The sequence below is a fragment of the Furipterus horrens genome, unplaced genomic scaffold, assembly GCF_987537825.1.
Source record: "Furipterus horrens unplaced genomic scaffold, mFurHor1.1.pri manual_scaffold_10, whole genome shotgun sequence".
Taxonomy (NCBI): Eukaryota; Metazoa; Chordata; class Mammalia; order Chiroptera; family Furipteridae; genus Furipterus; species Furipterus horrens.
Window position 1 is genome coordinate 72,794,984 of NW_028327180.1, and position 18,714 is coordinate 72,813,697.

An 18,714-nucleotide genomic window follows, 5' to 3' on the forward strand; every position below is an offset into this window, starting at 1 on the left:
GTCCAGAGGAGTTGCCCAGTGGAGTGTTTGCTGAGAGATGAGTTGAGGAAAGGAAGCCAAAAATGTTATGTGCCACGCTAAGGAATTTGGATTTTGACCTGAGGGCAGTGGGGAATTATTGAAGGGTTTTAAATAGGGAAATAACATGGACAGGCTGGCATTTTAGAAAGATTACTCTTGGATATATAGTATGGAGAATGGGCTTGGTGTGGTACAGATGGGACTGAAGGCAGGGAAATCAGGAGGCTGCTGCAATTAATCAAGCAGGAGATAATAGTGGTGTGAATTTGGGTAGTAGTAGTGGGGATAGATGGGAGAGAAATAAGAGTCTGTAGGCAGAAAGAACAGGTTACTGGTTTCCTTGCAGCTGTGAACAGTCTGGCTGACAATGATTCATTACATTTAGGTTCGGTTACCTGTGTTGCAGCCATCCAAGAACTGTTTAGGTTTTGCTCAATTCTGAGGGAACAGTTTGTGTTTGGAGGAGAAGGTGCTGGAAGCAATTGCTCTAGGAGCAAGTAAGCTTGACCTTGGCAATGGCAACCTAAACTGTACACACTCGACTCATCCTTTTTGTGGCTTGTGTCACTTCTCTGTGCCAGGTCACTTAGGGTGTTGATAAGAAGAACTGTTGGTCTTCTTGGATGTTGCTGTCTCTCCCTCATCATATCATCCTTCTGCCTTCACTCCACAGTAAGCAGCACGCACCAAGTAACTTTTAAGTACCATTATTGCTGAACAGGTTCTTATGGTTTCAAGTGATTAGCACTCAGTCAGCAGAAGCTTGACCTCCTCTGGACCATGGAGGGCAAAGCTAAGATTCAGTTTAACTGGCTTTAACTGAACTCTGACATAGAGAACAGGAACATAATGATACAGATTTTTCTTGTTCATAAAAAGGTTAGTAAAATAGCTCTGTGTCATGGTCAGAAGTGGAGGAACGTTAGTTAAGAGGTATTATTCACTATACTCTTCTAAGGGCATTAGCAGGAATAATATGGCTTAAAAATTAAGCAGGAAGGTGAGGAATTCCTGCTTTCCCAAATCTGCTCATTCAGACTTTTTTTTTTCTTAGTAAGGTATAGCATATATACAGAAGAGAACATAAAACATACAAAATAATATAAACCGAATACCCATGTAACCATGATCCATGTGAAGAAATAGAATATTGTAAGCATCCCAGAAGCCATCTTGTTTTTTGTTTTTTTTTGCATTCACAACTTTTTACCCACCCCAAGTACACACTTCTTTGACAGTTGTGGTAATCTTTCCTTTTATAATTTTATATCCTAAATAATAATTTAGTTTTACATGTTTTTAAACTCAATGTAAGTAATGACATTCATTTTTATGTTTATGAGTAGCTGTAAGTTCATTTACTTTCTCTGTGTAATCTGTTTCCACTGTACCAATATATCAGTTTATCCATTCTGCTCTTGATGGCTATTTGGATGGTTCTCCATTTTAGAAAGTAAAGTGTTGCTCTGAGCATTCTAATCATACACATCCTGCTATATATGTGCAAGTTTCTAAAGGGTAGATACATAAAAATCAATTTGTTGAGGTGTGGTATATTAACTTTAGTAGATAAAGTTTCCAGAGCGGCCATAGCAATTTACATGACCACCAACAGTGTGCGGGAGCTGCTGCTGCTCCGTGACTAGACAGCCGTGAGTTTTTGCCAGTCTGGGCAAGTGCGAAATGATATCTCACTGTGGTTTTAGTTTGCATTTCCTTGTTTACCTATGAAGTTGAGCATGTTTCATAGGTTTATGGTCCTTGGATTCAGAGTCCTTTCAGATCTTTATTTTATTTTTTTCCTTCAAAGAGCCATATGTTAGTGACCTTAAAGCTCTTCCTGCCTGACTTAAGAAATGAGCTAAGGAATAGTTTGGCAGAATTTTTTTAGCTTGTTGAAAGTAACTTAGATCTTTTCAACTCGTTTTTCCGTCTTCTTTTCCCAAACTTATCTGTTTGGGAGGTTTCTTGACATTTCACTGATCTCTCATCTCTTCCTTCTCCCTCCTTTTTCCTGTATCTTAGACTCTGAAGCGGCTCATGGCAGATGAGGTAAGGAAATACTGTTCAGCATGTGCATGTCCTAGCTCATTTTCTACACTATGATATTTACTATTTACTATAACTTCGATTTTCCATAACTTATAATGGTAGTATAGGTTCTGTTCTCAGAGCATTCTAAAGCTTTTTCCTAACTCTTTGCTCTATGTTTGGCTCATTGCATGCATTTCCCTGGCATATTCATTGGCTTTTATGGTTAGGCACTTTCTTTAAACTCCAAACTGACTTACAGTCTGGATGCCACGCATATCACTTGAAGCTCTATAATGCTTGTAAATATTTACTGTTATTTTCAAACAGGTAGAGCTGATAAGCTGCAGTTTATCAGTGGCTCTTTTTGATTTGAACTTCTCTGCTTGAGGTTTGAGGAGTGGTTCATGGGCATTTTGTTGGCAGAGAGATGGCATATATACCCCTGAAGTACATTGTATTCTTTGCACAGATCAGAGGAATCATGCATGTATAAGGGGTCAGAGGGTTGGCTATTTGATGGGTGGTTTGTTGTGTAAAGGAAAATGGATCACTGCTAATACTTTTTTCTCTTTCTCAGCTGGAGAGATTTACCAGCATGAGAATTAAGAAGGAGAAGGAAAAGCCTAATTCTGCTCATAGAAATTCTGCATTATATGGGGATGATCCCACAGCACAATCATTGCAAGATATTTCAGATGAGCAAGTTTTAGTACTTTTTGAACAGATGCTGGTAAGTTTCCCATGACAAAATGTTGTTTCTTTCTGATAATGCATTTATGGGCATGGTAGGCCATTTTTTGTGCATAGTCCCCCAACTAGCCATTAATTACAAAGAATTCCAGGCTTAACAGGGAACTTCCTAATAGTACCCCCATTAACGAAGAGACTAAATGCATAAGCACCAGCACATAAGGTTGGAATCTATGAGTTAGGCTTGGAAATGTCTGATCACTGACCACCTTGTTAAGGTCCTTCTGCCCAGCAACATTTTAGCCACAAAGACACAGGGTAATTGGATCAACTCATGTGGTAGTATAGAGACTTTGGGTTAGCCAGAGTAGGTAAAGTGCTGAAACATTCACAAAGAAGAAACTGAGGAATGGAAAGGCATCATTTGCCCAAGGTCTTCTATTTAGTGGTAACTCTGGAAAGAGAATTATGATGCTATCTAAAATTACTAGAAGACCTCTAAAGATTGTGGCTAAAGTCAGTTGAGCAATGACGTATACATGTATGTGGCTTACCTGGCTGTTCTTAGTGAGGAGGACACTCAGGGAATGTCCATTAGTAATAAGTCTTGGAAAGTTTGGAGCACATGCTTATAACGTTTCATAAGACCTGAATATTGCCTGGATTTATGATCGCAGATTCAAATAGAGACTAGTGGAAACCTAACTTAAAAGCATGGGCTTAAAATCCTTAAGACAGGACCTAGTACATAACAAACACTCAACCGATACTGTTGCTATTATTTTTCACTGAAGTTTTTAATTTGTCTCTCAGTAATCCAAGTGCATTAAGAGTCTAAGAGTGTGCTCTATCAAGACAATCTCTTGGCCTTGGATTACAAATTTAGATGTCTTTAGGGCCAGGGAGGTAGCATAAATAAATTAGACCAGAAAGAAGATGATAAAAATGGGGACTGTGGTAAAATAAAGAAAGACTTTTGGCATTTTTGTTAGTTTCAGTAGGTTTTATAACATTTCAGTTGGGAATACTAGCCCAATAGTGCTAGATATTTGTATTTTTCAAAAGAAGTCAGAAATCTGTAATTTTTTTTAAAAACTTAATTTTTTAATAGCATCAAATATCATAACCAACATTCAGATTTTCCCAATTAGGTCATTTTTTTAAAAAATTTTTTATTCTAATCACAATTGCATATAAGTTTCATTTAATCTATAGGTTTTCCTATAGAAACAGTTTGACTTGTAGTTTCCCACAATCTGAAATTTGATGATTATATCCCTTGATGCTAGAAATCCATATATTTATTTGGTTTCCCAAATTTAAAATGTTGAGCTAGCCAATCAAAACATACTTTATCTTTGGGTCTGATTCAACCAGAGGGCCAGCAGTTTTCAGCTTCTTGATCAATTCACCTGTAAAATGAGGGGAAAAAACACCAGGTACAGAGTCAGAAAAACATCAAGTTAGTATTGCTATTTGGGGGCAGAGATTCCAAATACATGTGCACACACACAAAACACACCAAGAGGAAATAGATTATATCCATTTTCCTCCTATGCTTTCCCATTTCAAATAACATTCTGGACTTTTTAGGGTTAAACTTGTGCTTACTGAGTGAGATGCTGGGCTGAGACACACGGTTATATATGTAATAAGTTCAAGCAGAACCTTTCTCCCAATAACACACTTCAGATTATGTCTGTTAAGGGTTTAGTACAGTTTCCAGTTCTTTCTTCATGGGAAGGGAGTTTGTACAGAAACTGAGTTAAACGGGGGTAATGGATATTTACACCCTAGAGTGCTGCAGATTTTGCTGGTATCTGGATGATGTCAGTCACTCATTACTTCATTCTTAAGAGATTATCAAGATCCATCCTAAGTGCAAAAAATCATGCATGCTTTTCTTTCAATAATACAAAATTTTCATCTATATTGAGTCCATTTTTGTTAGGAAAAAATTAGGTGTATATGTATAGAAATGTCTACAGGGATATATACTAAAATGTTAATTGCATTTGTCCCTGAGGAATCTTCATCATCTGTAATAGCTTAACTCTGTAGGGATCAGGAAAATTTATTTATTCAATAAGATTTAATGTGTTCAACTCTTTAGCAAGTATACAAAATATTAAACACTGAAAACTTGTGAAGATTTGAGGCAATTTTATTTTTTCCTTTTTCCTCCCTCTACTAGGTGGATATGAACCTGAATGAGGAGAAACAGCAACCTTTGAGGGAGAAGGATATTATTATCAAGAGGGAGATGGTGTCCCAATACTTGCATACCTCCAAGGCTGTGAGTTCTGGGGCAGGTACTGGTGACGTGGGAGACTGCTCTTATCTTCTACCTGTTTGTTTTCATCAATTTCCTAGAACATTTTATGTCTACATCAGTTTGGTTTCATTCTGTTACATAAGCCTACTCTTTTCATACTTTTACTTGTTATTCTCACATACTTTTTGTCTGATTCAATTTTCACAAAGAGTATGGGAACAAAATGGGAAATTCTGACTTTTACATAGTTTGGTGGTACATGTGATAGGTATCTGCCTTGATATTATTTAAACTGTATTGACTAATACTTGTCCAATTTATGGCTGGGTCCAGGGTTCACTAATCTCTGTGTGCTCCTGTGTAGGGCATGAGCCAGAAGGAGAGCTCTCGGTCTGCCATGATGTACATTCAGGAATTGAGGTCAGGTTTGCGGGATATGGCTCTACTTAGCTGCCTGGAGTCCCTTCGTGTCTCCCTCAACAACAACCCTGTCAGGTGAGGATTCTGAGGTGGTATCAGGAGTATGAGCCCAAGGTTAGAGTTCCTTGGTGGGGATTGGAGATCAAAGAAGTCAGGGAGGTGTGAGAATGTTCTGGATAGGGAGTAAGGAGTTGCCAGGGTAAACTTTGTTTTTGTGCAGATGAATTGATTTGATGTATTATTGCATCGTCTCTGTCTGTTCCTTACAGCTGGGTGCAAACATTTGGTGCTGAGGGCCTGGCCTCCTTGTTGGACATCCTTAAACGACTCCATGATGAGAAAGAGGAGACTGCTGGGTAAGGACTTTCAAGTTTTGACACCTTATAGGTGGAGGGTAGTAGGGGGCTTGGCTCCTTGCTCTAAAGGAGAAAATAGCAGTTAAATGTAAAGTTATGGACTAGGGGAATATGCTGTTAGCTGTGAATGGTTTTTATCATATGGGTGACTGGAGGATGAATGATGATTATAGACACAGGAAAGGGAGGAGGAACTTATATTTCACGGTGAATAACACGGGATATATATACCACATAAGATTATGAATCTCTCGGCATAGGTTCTTATCTAGGAAATGGGGTCTGATTTAGTCCAGAGCTCTCTTGTGATCTGATCTGGGTCATATCTCATTTGGAAGTCTTATAATACACTTCATCAGTTTGGAACTAGCTTTATGACAGTCTTCAGGGTTAGAATAATTCTGGGTGTACCTTGAACTGTCTTAGCCTACCTTGAAGCCAACTGACCCAAAGAAACTTCTTTACTTCTGTAATTTTTCTAAAACAAAATATAGGGCCTATACCTCCTGAATGTATAGACTTCAAACCTTTGAAGTAGTGAGACAAGCAGTAATAGATAGAATGTTATCCTGATAGAATTTAACACTTAGGAGCCTAGCAGGAATGAATGGGAAGATTGTAATGTAATACTAAATCTTGGATTTTGAGAGGATTCACCAAAGGTTTTTGATGGTGGTGATCCCTCTTCAGCTACTTGTTTTTGCCAGTGTTTCAGGGCTAAGTGCTATGGGCTAGAATTTACTCAGCTACTAGTTAGGGATGCTCCTGAGACCTTTGTTTGCAAGACTGAAAAGTCAAATGGGAGAGGGGTATAGAGTAAAGGAACTTCAGAGATTATGTTTTCTCCATGCAGGAGCTACGACAGCCGTAATCAGCATGAGATCATTCGCTGCTTGAAAGCTTTTATGAATAACAAGGTAAGATTTTTCCCATTTTCGTTCCAACCCCCATTGTGACCCCTATTTTTTCTCTTCTATTGACAAACTCCAAAAAGGACCTAGAAATATGAGGTTCAAGACTTTTAGCTTTCCCCTTTAATGTTATAACTCTTTGATTGCCACATATACATGCTTCTCTAGACACGTTCTCCCCCAGTTGTAATATCTGTTTCAGAGGGTAGGCTCAATTCTGTTTCTCTTTTTGTAGTTTCTTCTGCTAATTCTTGAATTTCCTGACTTGCAGTTATTGTTTTTGAAAGGTTTATGTTTGGCTTTTTGTCCCCCAGTCATCTATAGAATTTTTTTTCTTTTTATTTATTTATTTATTTATTTATTTATTTGTATTTAAATCCAGAGAGCCCGTGATTATTTGTTCCTAAGTGCACATTTATCTTCTTTACTGTTTAATATTGTTATAATTAACTTATTCCATTGGGTTGGGGGGGGGCATTAAAAAGAAACACAAAAATCCCAAAATTTCTACTCTTAGAAGACATAGAATCGTGTTGTGTTATCTACTAGAAAGTTATTTTGCTATGCTCATTTCTGTTTAGCTCTATTGGGAAAGACATTTTATCACTATATTAGTTTGCTAGGGCTACAGTAACAAAGTACTGTAAATTGGGTGTCTTACACAACAGAAATTGTCTCACAGTTTTGAGGCTATAAGTCCAAGATTGAGGTGTTGGCAGGGATGGTTCCTTCTAAAGTTGTTGCGGAGAGTATGTTCTCTGCCTCTCCCAGCTTCTGGGGGCTCGCTGGCACTCTTTGGCATTCCTCGACATTCCTCAACTTGCAGATGCCTCACCCCACCCTCTGCCTTCATGTTCACATGGCAGTCTCCCTGTGCACATGTCTGTGTCCACACTTCCTTTCTTTATAAGGACAACAGTCATTTGATTAAGGACCCACCCTACCTCTAATATGACCTTGTAACAACTATCTACATTTGCCAATGATCCTATATCCAAATAAGGTCACATTCTGAGGTACTGGGAGTTAAAACTTCATATGAGTTTTTTTTTGGAAATGCCATTTAGCCCATAATGACTCCTAAACTTTCCTCAGGTTAGATGTTGCCATGTTTAAGCCTCCATTCTCCGTTCTTATCCTACCAGTTTGGAATCAAGACCATGTTAGAGACAGAAGAAGGAATCCTGCTTCTGGTCAGGGCCATGGATCCTGCTGTGCCCAACATGATGATTGATGCGGCTAAGCTGCTTTCTGCTCTTTGTATTCTACCACAGCCAGAGGACATGTATGTGCCTGGAACTATTTCTCTTCCCAATTCTCTTTTTACTGTCTTCCCTGGCCTAGAGGAAAATTAGGTTGGTTGGTGGCCACTTGATCTTAATATTTAAGGAAGATTTTTAGGTGATGGGAGCTAATGACCTTCCCATTTTTTAAAAAAATTCATAAGCAACACATTATTTTTAGAATGCAAACAATACAGAAGTATATAAAGTAAAATTTAATAGCCTCTTTCCTTGAGCAAATCCTGTTCTGCAGAGATAACTACTGTTAAAGGCTTGGTACAGTCTCATAGATATTTTTCTAGCATTTCCCATATTCTAAGGTGTGGTATTCTAGAACTAAGGAAAAATGGCTTATACCTATACAACCAATCACATGTATAGGATAGATTTTTATTTTTGTAGAGGGGTTTAACAAAAGTTAAATCATACTATAATTTTAGGTTTGTCTCTTTTTATTTAATAGTAGATTTTGGGCATCCTCTTATGTCAACATTTATAGATATCTTTAGTGGCTATTTAGCATTTCATAGTATGTATATCTCATAATTTAAGAATTCTGTCATTGCTAGACTTTTAGGTAGACTTTATTTTTTCAAGCATGTGTGGCTCTTGCTCTTGGTAATAAGAATTTTAACTTTCACAAATGATGCCATAATGAACATGCTTGTACATATATTCTTTCACATCTGTGTTCAGTAGATTTCTAGAAGTAGGCCAAATGTTATGTGCATTCAAAATTGGTATTATTAAATATCTCTCTAAAAGTTGTACAAATTTATACTCCATAGAACCAGGGGTCTTAATTTGGTATCCATAGATAGGAGTCTAGGGATAGGTTTTAAGGGACATTTTTCTGCAGAGATGATTCTTAGCTTTCAGCAGATTCTGGCCCCTGTTCTGTTCCCTAACTGATCTATGTTCCTGCATAACCTACCTGCTTTGCCTGTCTGTGTCAGAACCCCTGGGCATTTTTCTTCCTTTTTTTCTCCTGGACAGGAATGAAAGGGTTTTGGAGGCAATGACAGAAAGAGCTGAGATGGATGAGGTGGAGCGTTTCCAACCACTGCTGGATGGATTAAAAAGCGGGACCTCCATTGCACTCAAGGCATGTATATCCCCTGAAACTGGGCCCAAGAGTAGAATTCAACACGGAGAGACTTAAGTTCATTTGACCTTTTAATAGAGCACAAGGAGTGATTCCTAACTATATAATTTACATTTCAGAATTTGTTAGGAAGGGAAAATGATGATCCTTCTCTCCAATAAGGCAGAGAAAGAACTGTTCCTCATTATGAAATGGGAAAAAAGAATGGTATCTATTTACAAGTTAGGAAAACCAAGGCCTAAAACAAAGTATACCATCAAATCCTTGAAGTTGTTTAGATCCCTGAGCCCTCCAGACCTGCTCAAACCAGGTCTTACTGCTCTAGCAGGGAGTTGTTCTTGTAGTCTTGTACTGCATTTTCTAGATTGTATTTGGGGTCCTCAGAATGCATGTAAAGAGAATGGAATCTTGGTATTTAGGTGTTAACACTGACAGAGCTGCTGAATTTTTAAATTTTAGGTGGGATGCCTACAACTGATCAATGCTCTCATCACCCCAGCTGAAGAACTTGACTTCCGAGTTCATATCCGAAGTGAACTGATGCGCTTGGGGCTGAATCAAGTGTTGCAGGTAAGGTGCAGCCCTTCATCAGAAAGGCTGGGCTGATTCCTTCCTGCTCTTAACAGCCCAGTCATCCCAGGGATCACTTTGGTTTTCACTTTGAAAACCAGGTTGAAAGGCTTTGATTTCTAGCCAGCACAAGACATTCTGGGTTCCCTGACTTCTATTTTTGTCATGGACAGGACCTCCGGAAGATTGAAAACGACGATATGAGAGTGCAGCTAGCTGTGTTTGATGAGCAAGGGGATGAAGATGCCTATGACCTGAAGGCACGGCTGGATGACATTCGAATGGAGATGGAATATCCTTTTACTGACTGGGTTCAAGACATGAGATATTCAGTTGACATCAGCCTATGTGTCTACTCAGTACATAAGGCAGGTGTCTTTTAATTGCTGTTAAATTTATTTACCTCAACATGCGCCAGGGAAGTTAGGAAAAGTGATCTGAGGGTTGTTTTAGCATGGAAGCAGCCCTCAAAATTAGTGTAGACCTAGAATATGATAGTTTAGCTACTAAGATGTAGGATTGGTTTTTAGAGAACACACAAGTCAGGGAGTTAGGCATATCCCTTGCTTTCTCGTATGTATTCTTGAGACTGACAGAGGAAATAATTTGGTTACCTGGTGATACTGCCACAAGTGACTTTCAGGCAGTTATCATTTAGTTTCTGTCTGTTGATTGATCTTCAAGCCAATTCACTGGTCCCGTTGCTGAAGCAAGTTTATAGAGCTTAAAGTTGCAAGCAATATTTACAGGAAGAACAGCTGTTAGAATAGAAGAGCATCTTGCTACTTTTCCTGAGAGTTGGGTAAGCCACCTGTCACAGCATCTAAATACATGCTTTCCTTAGCTTCTCCCCTTTTCCACTGACTTCAGTGAAGTCTTCCAGATTCTCTTAAACACAGTGAAGGACTCAAAGGCAGAGCCGCACTTCCTGTCTATTCTGCAGCACCTTCTCTTGGTCCGAAATGACTATGAAGCCAGGTAAGATGGTAGACCTGAGAGAAGTTTTTAATTTCAGCCTAAGTGGAAAGAGCAAAGCCCTTAAGTTCCAGGATTGTCTGTAAAGGAAAAAAGAAGAGACAGGATTAGGTTTCATTTTTAGTCATAGATATAAAGGGAGTTTCCTGTGGTCCCTGGAATCCAGCTGAAAGGTATCTGTATTGGAAGAAGTCGGAGTGTATAAGGTGAAATGCCCTTCCTTTTTTGGAGGGGTGTGATAGGACGGAGTGAAGATGACAGCAAAGGTAGGTAAATGCAAAGGTCTTGCGGGTTTCCTGAAAGTAGAGATTTAGCAATAGTACTATTCATGAAAGGAAGGATCTGCCTGAGTTTTTAGATGGGGAAAGGATTGGCACTAGGAGGCAGATGGCAAGAAGTTTTCATTATCTGAAATAATGGGCTAGCTGATGTGGGAGAGGGGGTTTCTTAGCATGGAAGCAATACTTCTGTTAATTTTATGAACAGGTCTTTTCAGAACACTTATCCTTAGGTCCCTCTGTTGTCAAAGCAGTTACCTTTTCTTGATCCTGAATAGTTCTGAAAATTATATTGGGGTTTTTCTTTCAAACTTGTTTTATTTCTTTTGTAGACCACAGTACTATAGGTTGATTGAAGAATGTATTTCTCAGATAGTTTTGCGTAAGAATGGGGCGGATCCTGACTTCAAGTGCCGGCGCCTCCAGGTTGATATTGAGGGACTGATTGGTAAGCATATTTTTCTATCTGCTTCCTTACATTTTGCTTCTCCCTTTCATTTTGCATCTTTTGGTGAAAATTTCAGAGAACATATCTTTCTCGTCCCCAGGTATTTCTATTTTGGCCCTTTCTTAGTTGTTAACCAGTATCTGTGTTAAGACTATATAGGCCTTTAGTTTATTTCTAAATAATTCAAAAATGTAACTCCTTTTCACACACTACCCCACCTTCAAAGGGACTGCAGCTCTAAGCTAGGTCTCTTGCTGGACTCAGAGACTCATAGGTGTGACCTGTAGGCATTCTCCATGCCACCCAGCATGGTGACCTTAACAGGCACTCAGAAATTTTATGTTGAACTTGACTGAAAGTTGCATTTTCTTATCTAGTTCAGAACATTAAGAAGGCCACTAAAAATAAACAAAAGGACCAAAGACGTCCCTGTGGTTATACTGAAGGGCTTAGGTCATGAGAAGGGAAAAAAAGAGATTGGGAGCTTTACTTTCTGACTCTTCTTCTTTTCAGATCAAATGATTGATAAAACAAAGGTAGAGAAATCTGAAGCCAAAGCTACAGAGCTGGAAAAAAAGGTACATGTGAGAAATTTTTTAAAAATGGGTATATCTTTCTTTGTCTAAAGATTATTTTTCTGACATGTGAAGCATACCTGAACCCTGGCTGCTGTGGCTCAGTGGATTGAGCGCTGGCCTGTGAACCAAAGGGTTGATGGTTCGATTCTCAGTCAGGGCACATGCCTGGGTTGTGGGCCAGGTCCCCAGTTGTGGGCACGTGAAAGGCAACCGCATATTGATGTTTCTCTCCCTCTCTTTCTTCCTCCCTTCCCTTCTCTCTAAAAATAAATAAATAAAATCTTTTTAAAAAAAGACCCTCATAAGAAAGAGCTGACATACCATGGTTTAATAAAAAAAAGAAAGAAAGAAAGGAAGGAAGAAAAATAAACGTACCTGACACATGCTGAAAGCATTCAGCACGCAGTAGCAGTTCCTAGATGACCCCATGAAAGCACTCGCAGGCTTGCCCGGCATCTCATGCGTCTTATCGCTGGACAGCAGCAACAGTAACATGTCTGAAGCCTCTTTTTCTCTTTGATTGTTAAAGACTCCTTTTGTGGTTGGTGTTATACATCATGGCTATCATGATTAAATGTCTTTAAAATCTAACTTTAAAAAAAAATTATAACTCCAAAAACAGATAAACTATGGAAATGGCCCTTAGTTTCCCCCTCCTTTATCCGCAATTTTTCAGGTCAGAATCATGGCGTTGCTGCTTCCCAGGCATTCCCTGGGTCAGTGATCGCTATAGATCAAAGACTGGCACAAAACAGTAAATCATGGGGAATAAGGTTGCCCTTCCTGCCCAGATGGCTTACTGGGAGCCTGATTCCTTTCTGCTTTAGCTGGACGTAGAGTTAACAGCCCGACACGAGCTACAGGTGGAAATGAAAAAGATGGAAAGTGACTTCGAGCAGAAACTCCAGGACCTTCAAGGACAGAAGGATGCATTGGATTCTGAAAAGCAGCACGTTGCCACAGAGAAACAAAACCTGGAAGCAGAGGTGTCTCAGCTCACGGGAGAGGTAACGCCTGAGCAGGGAAGGCAGAGGGAACTGGGTCTGCCATCAGCAGCCTCAGGTGGGCCTGTCTTGGAGCAGGAGTCATCTTGCTCCCAGGGAGGGTTCCGCTCCTAATAGGTAATCTAGTTAGAAAGTGCATGTTTTAAAAATCTCTTTCTGTTTTGTTTTGCTTTGTGTTAGGGATAAGTAATACATAAGAGAAAATTTGAAAAATACAGAACAACATAAAGAGTAGACTAAGTCACGACACTACTGAGAAATAAAGATAAAATACTCTAATAAATTTAGTTTGGAAACTAAATAAAATGTTCTCATATTTGCTTATTTTCTCCTATTTGTCATCTCTGGACAGATTTATCCTTACTGTCTCTGCAGTTATAAATATTTGAATGATCTATAATCTGATAATTTGATCACTTATGTGGCTATATAACTACCTGTATAGCACATGTGTTAAATATGTAACTGGAATATTTGATTTACTTCAACTTCGCATTTTCTAATCAAAGGGAGAGTTTAACAGGAATATTGAAGTTGCCTTTCTAATAAAAAAACATGCTGAACTAAGACCATGAAGACCTGAATTTAATTTCATCTTGTCACTAAATAGCTATTTGACTTTAGGCAAATCATTTCATGTCTGTCTCCTTTCACACCCCTCATGTATATAATGAGAAGCTGGGATTAAGTCATGTTTTAGGTCCCTTCGAGCCCCAGTTGTCTGTGAGGCGCAGTGAGAAGTACACTCTCATTGATGTTGTGTTTCTAGGTTGCCAAGCTCTCCAAGGAGCTGGAAGATGCCAAGAAAGAAATGGCTTCTCTCTCGGCTGCAGTTACTGCTGTAGCCCCGCCCAGCAGTACTACTGTTCCCCCTGCCCCACCTTTACCTGGTGACTCTGGCACTGTTGTTCTACCCCCACCTCCTCCCCCTCCTTTGCCTGGGGGTGCTGCCATCCCCCCTCCTCCCCCTTTGCCTGGGGGTGCTGCCATCCCCCCTCCGCCCCCTTTGCCTGGGGTTACTGGCATCCCCCCACCCCCTCCCTTGCCTGGAGGTGCTGCCATCCCCCCTCCTCCCCCTTTGCCTGGAGGTGCTGCCATCCCCACTCCTCCCCCTTTGCCTGGGGTTACTGGCATCCCCCCACCCCCTCCCTTGCCTGGGGGTGCTGCCATCCCCCCACCTCCTCCTCCCTTGCCTGGAGGACCAGGAATGTTGCCTCCCCCTCCGCCTCTTCCTGGTGGTTCTGGAATCCCCCCACCCCCTCCATTTCCTGGAGGCCCTGGCATTCCGCCACCTCCTCCAGGAATGGGTATGCCTCCACCTCCCCCTTTTGGATTTGGAGTTCCTGCAGCCCCAGTTCTGCCATATGGATTAACCCCAAAGAAGCTTTATAAGCCAGAGGTACAGCTCCGAAGGCCAAACTGGTCCAAGGTGAGAATTTCTGTCCATTTCTTCATCAGTACCTCTTCAGAAACCACTTTCCTACTTTGTACTTTGTTCATGGTTGGGCTTCCCAGCTTCCCATTCCTGTGGCTCACATCTGTGTCTTCAAGTGCCACTCATGCATATGTAAATTCAGCAGATGCTAAGCATCTTCTATATGCTAGACATCACCTTGGAGAGTTCTTTGAGCCCAAATTGCTACAAAACCTAAACTTAGTAGTAGTTTTGGCCTTTGAGGATATGAGTGCCAAGGTAACACACAGTTTGATAATAGTCATTTCACAAGTCTGCAAGGTACTGATAACTTTGTGATTCAAGTCATGGGTTTATGGATATGGCCCCCATACCTCCACCCTCCAGTAAATGAGTTACACAGGATATGTTTACATGGCACAGGATTGTCCCTGCTTTGTATTTGAGACCCCTGTGATTCTGCATCAGCCTTTTGCTTCCAGAAACCAAGTTAAAGTAGAGTTTAGGGATTAAAATGAACAACTTTGGTACATTAGTCAAGTTGATGGGAAAACATGTAATGTAGAGTAAGGGAAGATGTGAAATAAAGTCTTGATGCTTCTAAAACTAGTAGATTTGACGTTAGAAGGAAGATACATAGCATAACTTGAATAATCACCAACAAAAATGGAAGCATCATTTCCTGATTTCCTCATGAAGAGCACAGGTATTGTCTGTATGTCAGGTCACTCTGACTCTGCTATGACAGTGCTGATGACTGGCCACCCATCTCTTGCATCTTAATCAGTTTTCTAGGATGGAAAGTACAGAGCTCACCTTAGTAACTTAACACCCTGCCTGTATCCACAGTTTGTCGCTGAGGACCTTTCCCAGAACTGCTTCTGGACAAAGGTGAAGGAGGACCGCTTCGAGAACAATGAACTTTTTGCCAAACTTTCCCATACCTTCTCTGCCCAGACCAAGAGTGAGTCCCTTCCTCTTTCGTGCAAAGCGCCAGCGTAGGACTGAGACTATCCTTTATGCGGGTTTCCCATTCCTTTCCCTTCCCTGGGTGAGGGTTGAAGAGAGATGGGGTTTCAATTTGGAAGAAAATACGATGGTCTTACATTCTGGGGATGCTGGGTTTGGGAAAGAGAACGGTTGCATTTAGGTTGGTATTTCCCCCACCCCAGCGTTTTTTTTGCATGTAGGTATTTTATGTCATTAAAACTTGTGGGCATATGAGATTAGGGTGACAGAGTTCAGTCTGGGCCCATTTTGATGATGCTCTTGAACCAATTCTGGCACTGACTTTAAGGTGCTATCTCCAGACCTACATACATAATTGATAAGGGTTGGGCAGAGTCTTTTATAGGTCAGGTGGTTAAGTGACTGTCTACAGTAACAACAAACCATATGTGATTCATTTTCTTTCTTTCATTTCTTCCCAATATCTGATGCTTCCACCTTCCTGGTCCTTTGCTCCTGCAGCATCAAAAGGTAAGAATATACAAGAGCCTTTTAGTTAGGTCTCTTGAATATTAGAGAAAACCAATGTGAAGGACTTTCTCTTTAGAAAATTGAAACTAGAAATCAGGGATTGACTTCTCTTTTGCTAGTTTTTTGTTTTTTTGTTTTTGTTTTTGTTTAAGAGTACAGGAGGAACAATAGCTGTGATGTTAACTGATGGGGAAAGAATTAAGCTACCATATACTTATTTTTTCTTTGGAAGGTGAGGGACAAATTAAGTAATAATACTATTATCTTATGTTAAAGCACTTTGAAAATTGTAAAACACAGCACAAACATAACTTTACCCTCTTTGAACTGCAAAGAAGCCTTATGAGACAGGCAGGGTGTATATTCTCTCTATCCTGTAGAATATATGAAGTGAAGACTTAGGTAGCTTGCCCAAGGCTGTATGACCAGGTCCAGGAGTCTTGACTTTTGATCCATTCTTTTATATAAACACTGGTCCTTTTTTTTCATATAAATTCTTGCTTCTTCACCTTCATGTCTTCACCTTTATTTTATAATTGCTGATCTTTCTTGCCTTCTTTCTTCACTTCCTAATTCTTGTGGGTTTTGTGCTCCCTTAATATGTCTTGTGTTAATGCTATGTTTCCATCTTCTTCTAGCTTTTGTTGTTTGTTTAGATGTTTATTATGACCCTAGTGATGAAATGCTCCAACTTTGGAGCAATCCACCCCCCCACCCACCCAATAAACAAATATTTTAAAAGATAGTTACTATGTTTTTCCTTAAGTGATCTAATGGGACCAGGCTACACTTTGTTCTAATAAGGAGCCTACCAGATTACCAGGTGCCCTTGGTGGCCCTTAGTTACATGGGGTTATCTAGGAATATAAGATCACAGTGCTCAGGCCTGTCTTGTTACCTTAGCTTTCAGGGCAAAGTGGCCTTTTCTTCTAATGAACCATCACCTTCCAAACTAAAGTCCAGCTCAGGGAATTACTTTTGCCCTCCTGGTTTAAAATGCTGTGAAAATGATCACTTACATTGCTATAGTACATCAGCAAAGACTAATTGCTGTGAAAATCAAAATCAAATGATTTGCTGATTTGTAAGTTCACAGAATCTATCCCTGTGTTGGCCTCTGGCATGAGTCCCTTTCTTGTGGCTGGGCTCCTAGAGCCACTGCACATGTACACTGCCTGGGCCCCTTCCTCTCTGTCCTTCTTTCATCCTGTGCCTTTGTATTCCCATTGATTGCAGTGGGGTTTCCTGCAGTTCAGTGGTTTTTCTTGGCATTATATTCCCAAGACCTTATCTCATTTTTTGTTATTTTCAACAGTGTCATCAAATTTATTAATGCTCCTTCAGCTCTCGACTTTGGCCCTGGAAACTTTGGCTTTCTATTTATTGAAGGTTCTAACTTCCTAGCAACTTTGGCCTTTTTTTTAAAAATTAAATTATTCTTCAAAATCTGTCTTTTTTTTTTTTTTAATGTGTATTTATTGATTGATTTTAGAGAGAGGTAAGGAGAGAGAAACACACATGCCCTGACCAGGAATTGAACCCGCAACCTTCGTGTATTGGAATGATGCTCTAAGCAACTGAGCCACCCGGCCAGTGCAGATATCTCTGAATCTTAACCTGAAAAGAATAAGTATGAATCTGTCCATTTAGTTTAGTGGCAGTAGTCATGTTTTGATGAAGGAAATTTGTAACTGGTCTTTATTTTATTCTAGTCTTTAAATAGCTTTACTTTTAGTTAGGCCTCTCAGGTGTTAAACTGGCACACCGTCTTAATGTCCCATCTTTCATTAGGAAGCACTAGAGAAGGTGTTCTTGAAAATAATTAAATTATGAGCACTTTTCCAGACGTCTAAATCTTAGTCATTTTAAGAAACTCCTAGAAGAGATTTTTTTTCTTGTCAACTATAGTCATAAGTAATTAACTGTTTACCGAACAGTTATCTGTAACACTCAGATGCACTGAGACTTCCTCCTCTCTCCGGCCATGCTGCGTCTGCTTTCATTCATTTCCCCCCACAGAACAGACGCTTCTCCCTTAAAAAAATTATTTCTTCTTGGTATTTTCAGTGTTTTACTGACTTCATTGTTGTCTGATTTATTTTTAATTTTTAATTTATTTATTGTTTTTCTATTACAGTTGTCCCACATTTCCCCCATTGCTCCCCTCCACCCCGCCCACCCCTTCTTCCACCCCGCTGTCCATGTCTCTTGGTAATTTATGTTGTCTGACTCTTAGGAGTACAAAGAGAAATAACATTAGATTAGGAAAAGTAAGCGAAATACTGGATATTTAGAGTTGAAGAGAAAGAGCCGTGTTCTGACTACAGTATATTCAACTGTAGCACAACTAATTCAGTTGGAGAAATAAGACATGTTTATCTAGTTCTAGTAGAAGATCTGCTTAGATGATTTCAGCCCAGCAGTTGCCAGTCTTGATGAGGAAGTTATTTGGACACTTAAGTTTTCATCATACTGCATTATTTCCGCTCTTGCTTGCTACATCCAGCTCTGTTATTTGTTAAAACATAGCTGTATCTCCCTTATAGTTTATTTCTGCCTAAAAGCTCCCATACACCTTTTGGCTACTCCAGAAATGGACATTAAAGAAAACATCCACCTCTTTACCTCTGCCTCCTATGGTCAAATGTCTTCAGCCATTGCTCCATTAAGGTTCTAGAAGGCATGTACCTTGTTCTAAGAGAAGAGCTAAGAGAAAGAAATGGTCCTCAAATTCATACTACAAGTCCTCTTACACATTTTTCTCTCTCAAAGGTTACTCTCTTATTTCTGAATTCTTGACTTCCTGTACATTAAGGAATTTACTTAGTTGATTTATATGTTGCCAAGAGAATACTTTTGAGTTCCAATTTGAT

At 39.8% G+C, this 18,714-nt stretch overlaps 1 protein-coding gene across 1 annotated transcript in view; it reads left to right on the top strand.

Annotated features, from left to right (window-relative positions):
* DIAPH1 (diaphanous related formin 1) overlaps positions 1-18,714 on the top strand; it is a 79,915-nt gene that overhangs the window by 23,103 nt on the left and 38,098 nt on the right. The window contains exons 2-18 of the mRNA XM_090288131.1: positions 2,047-2,073; positions 2,633-2,785; positions 4,940-5,041; positions 5,385-5,515; positions 5,710-5,796; positions 6,650-6,713; positions 7,853-7,992; positions 8,987-9,095; positions 9,555-9,665; positions 9,839-9,957; positions 10,527-10,643; positions 11,251-11,366; positions 11,880-11,944; positions 12,772-12,951; positions 13,718-14,377; positions 15,212-15,326; positions 15,833-15,841. Of these exons, the coding sequence (XP_090144257.1) occupies positions 2,047-2,073; positions 2,633-2,785; positions 4,940-5,041; positions 5,385-5,515; positions 5,710-5,796; positions 6,650-6,713; positions 7,853-7,992; positions 8,987-9,095; positions 9,555-9,665; positions 9,839-9,957; positions 10,527-10,643; positions 11,251-11,366; positions 11,880-11,944; positions 12,772-12,951; positions 13,718-14,377; positions 15,212-15,326; positions 15,833-15,841 (2,305 nt within the window). The remainder of the gene's footprint in view (positions 1-2,046; positions 2,074-2,632; positions 2,786-4,939; positions 5,042-5,384; positions 5,516-5,709; positions 5,797-6,649; positions 6,714-7,852; positions 7,993-8,986; positions 9,096-9,554; positions 9,666-9,838; positions 9,958-10,526; positions 10,644-11,250; positions 11,367-11,879; positions 11,945-12,771; positions 12,952-13,717; positions 14,378-15,211; positions 15,327-15,832; positions 15,842-18,714) is intronic.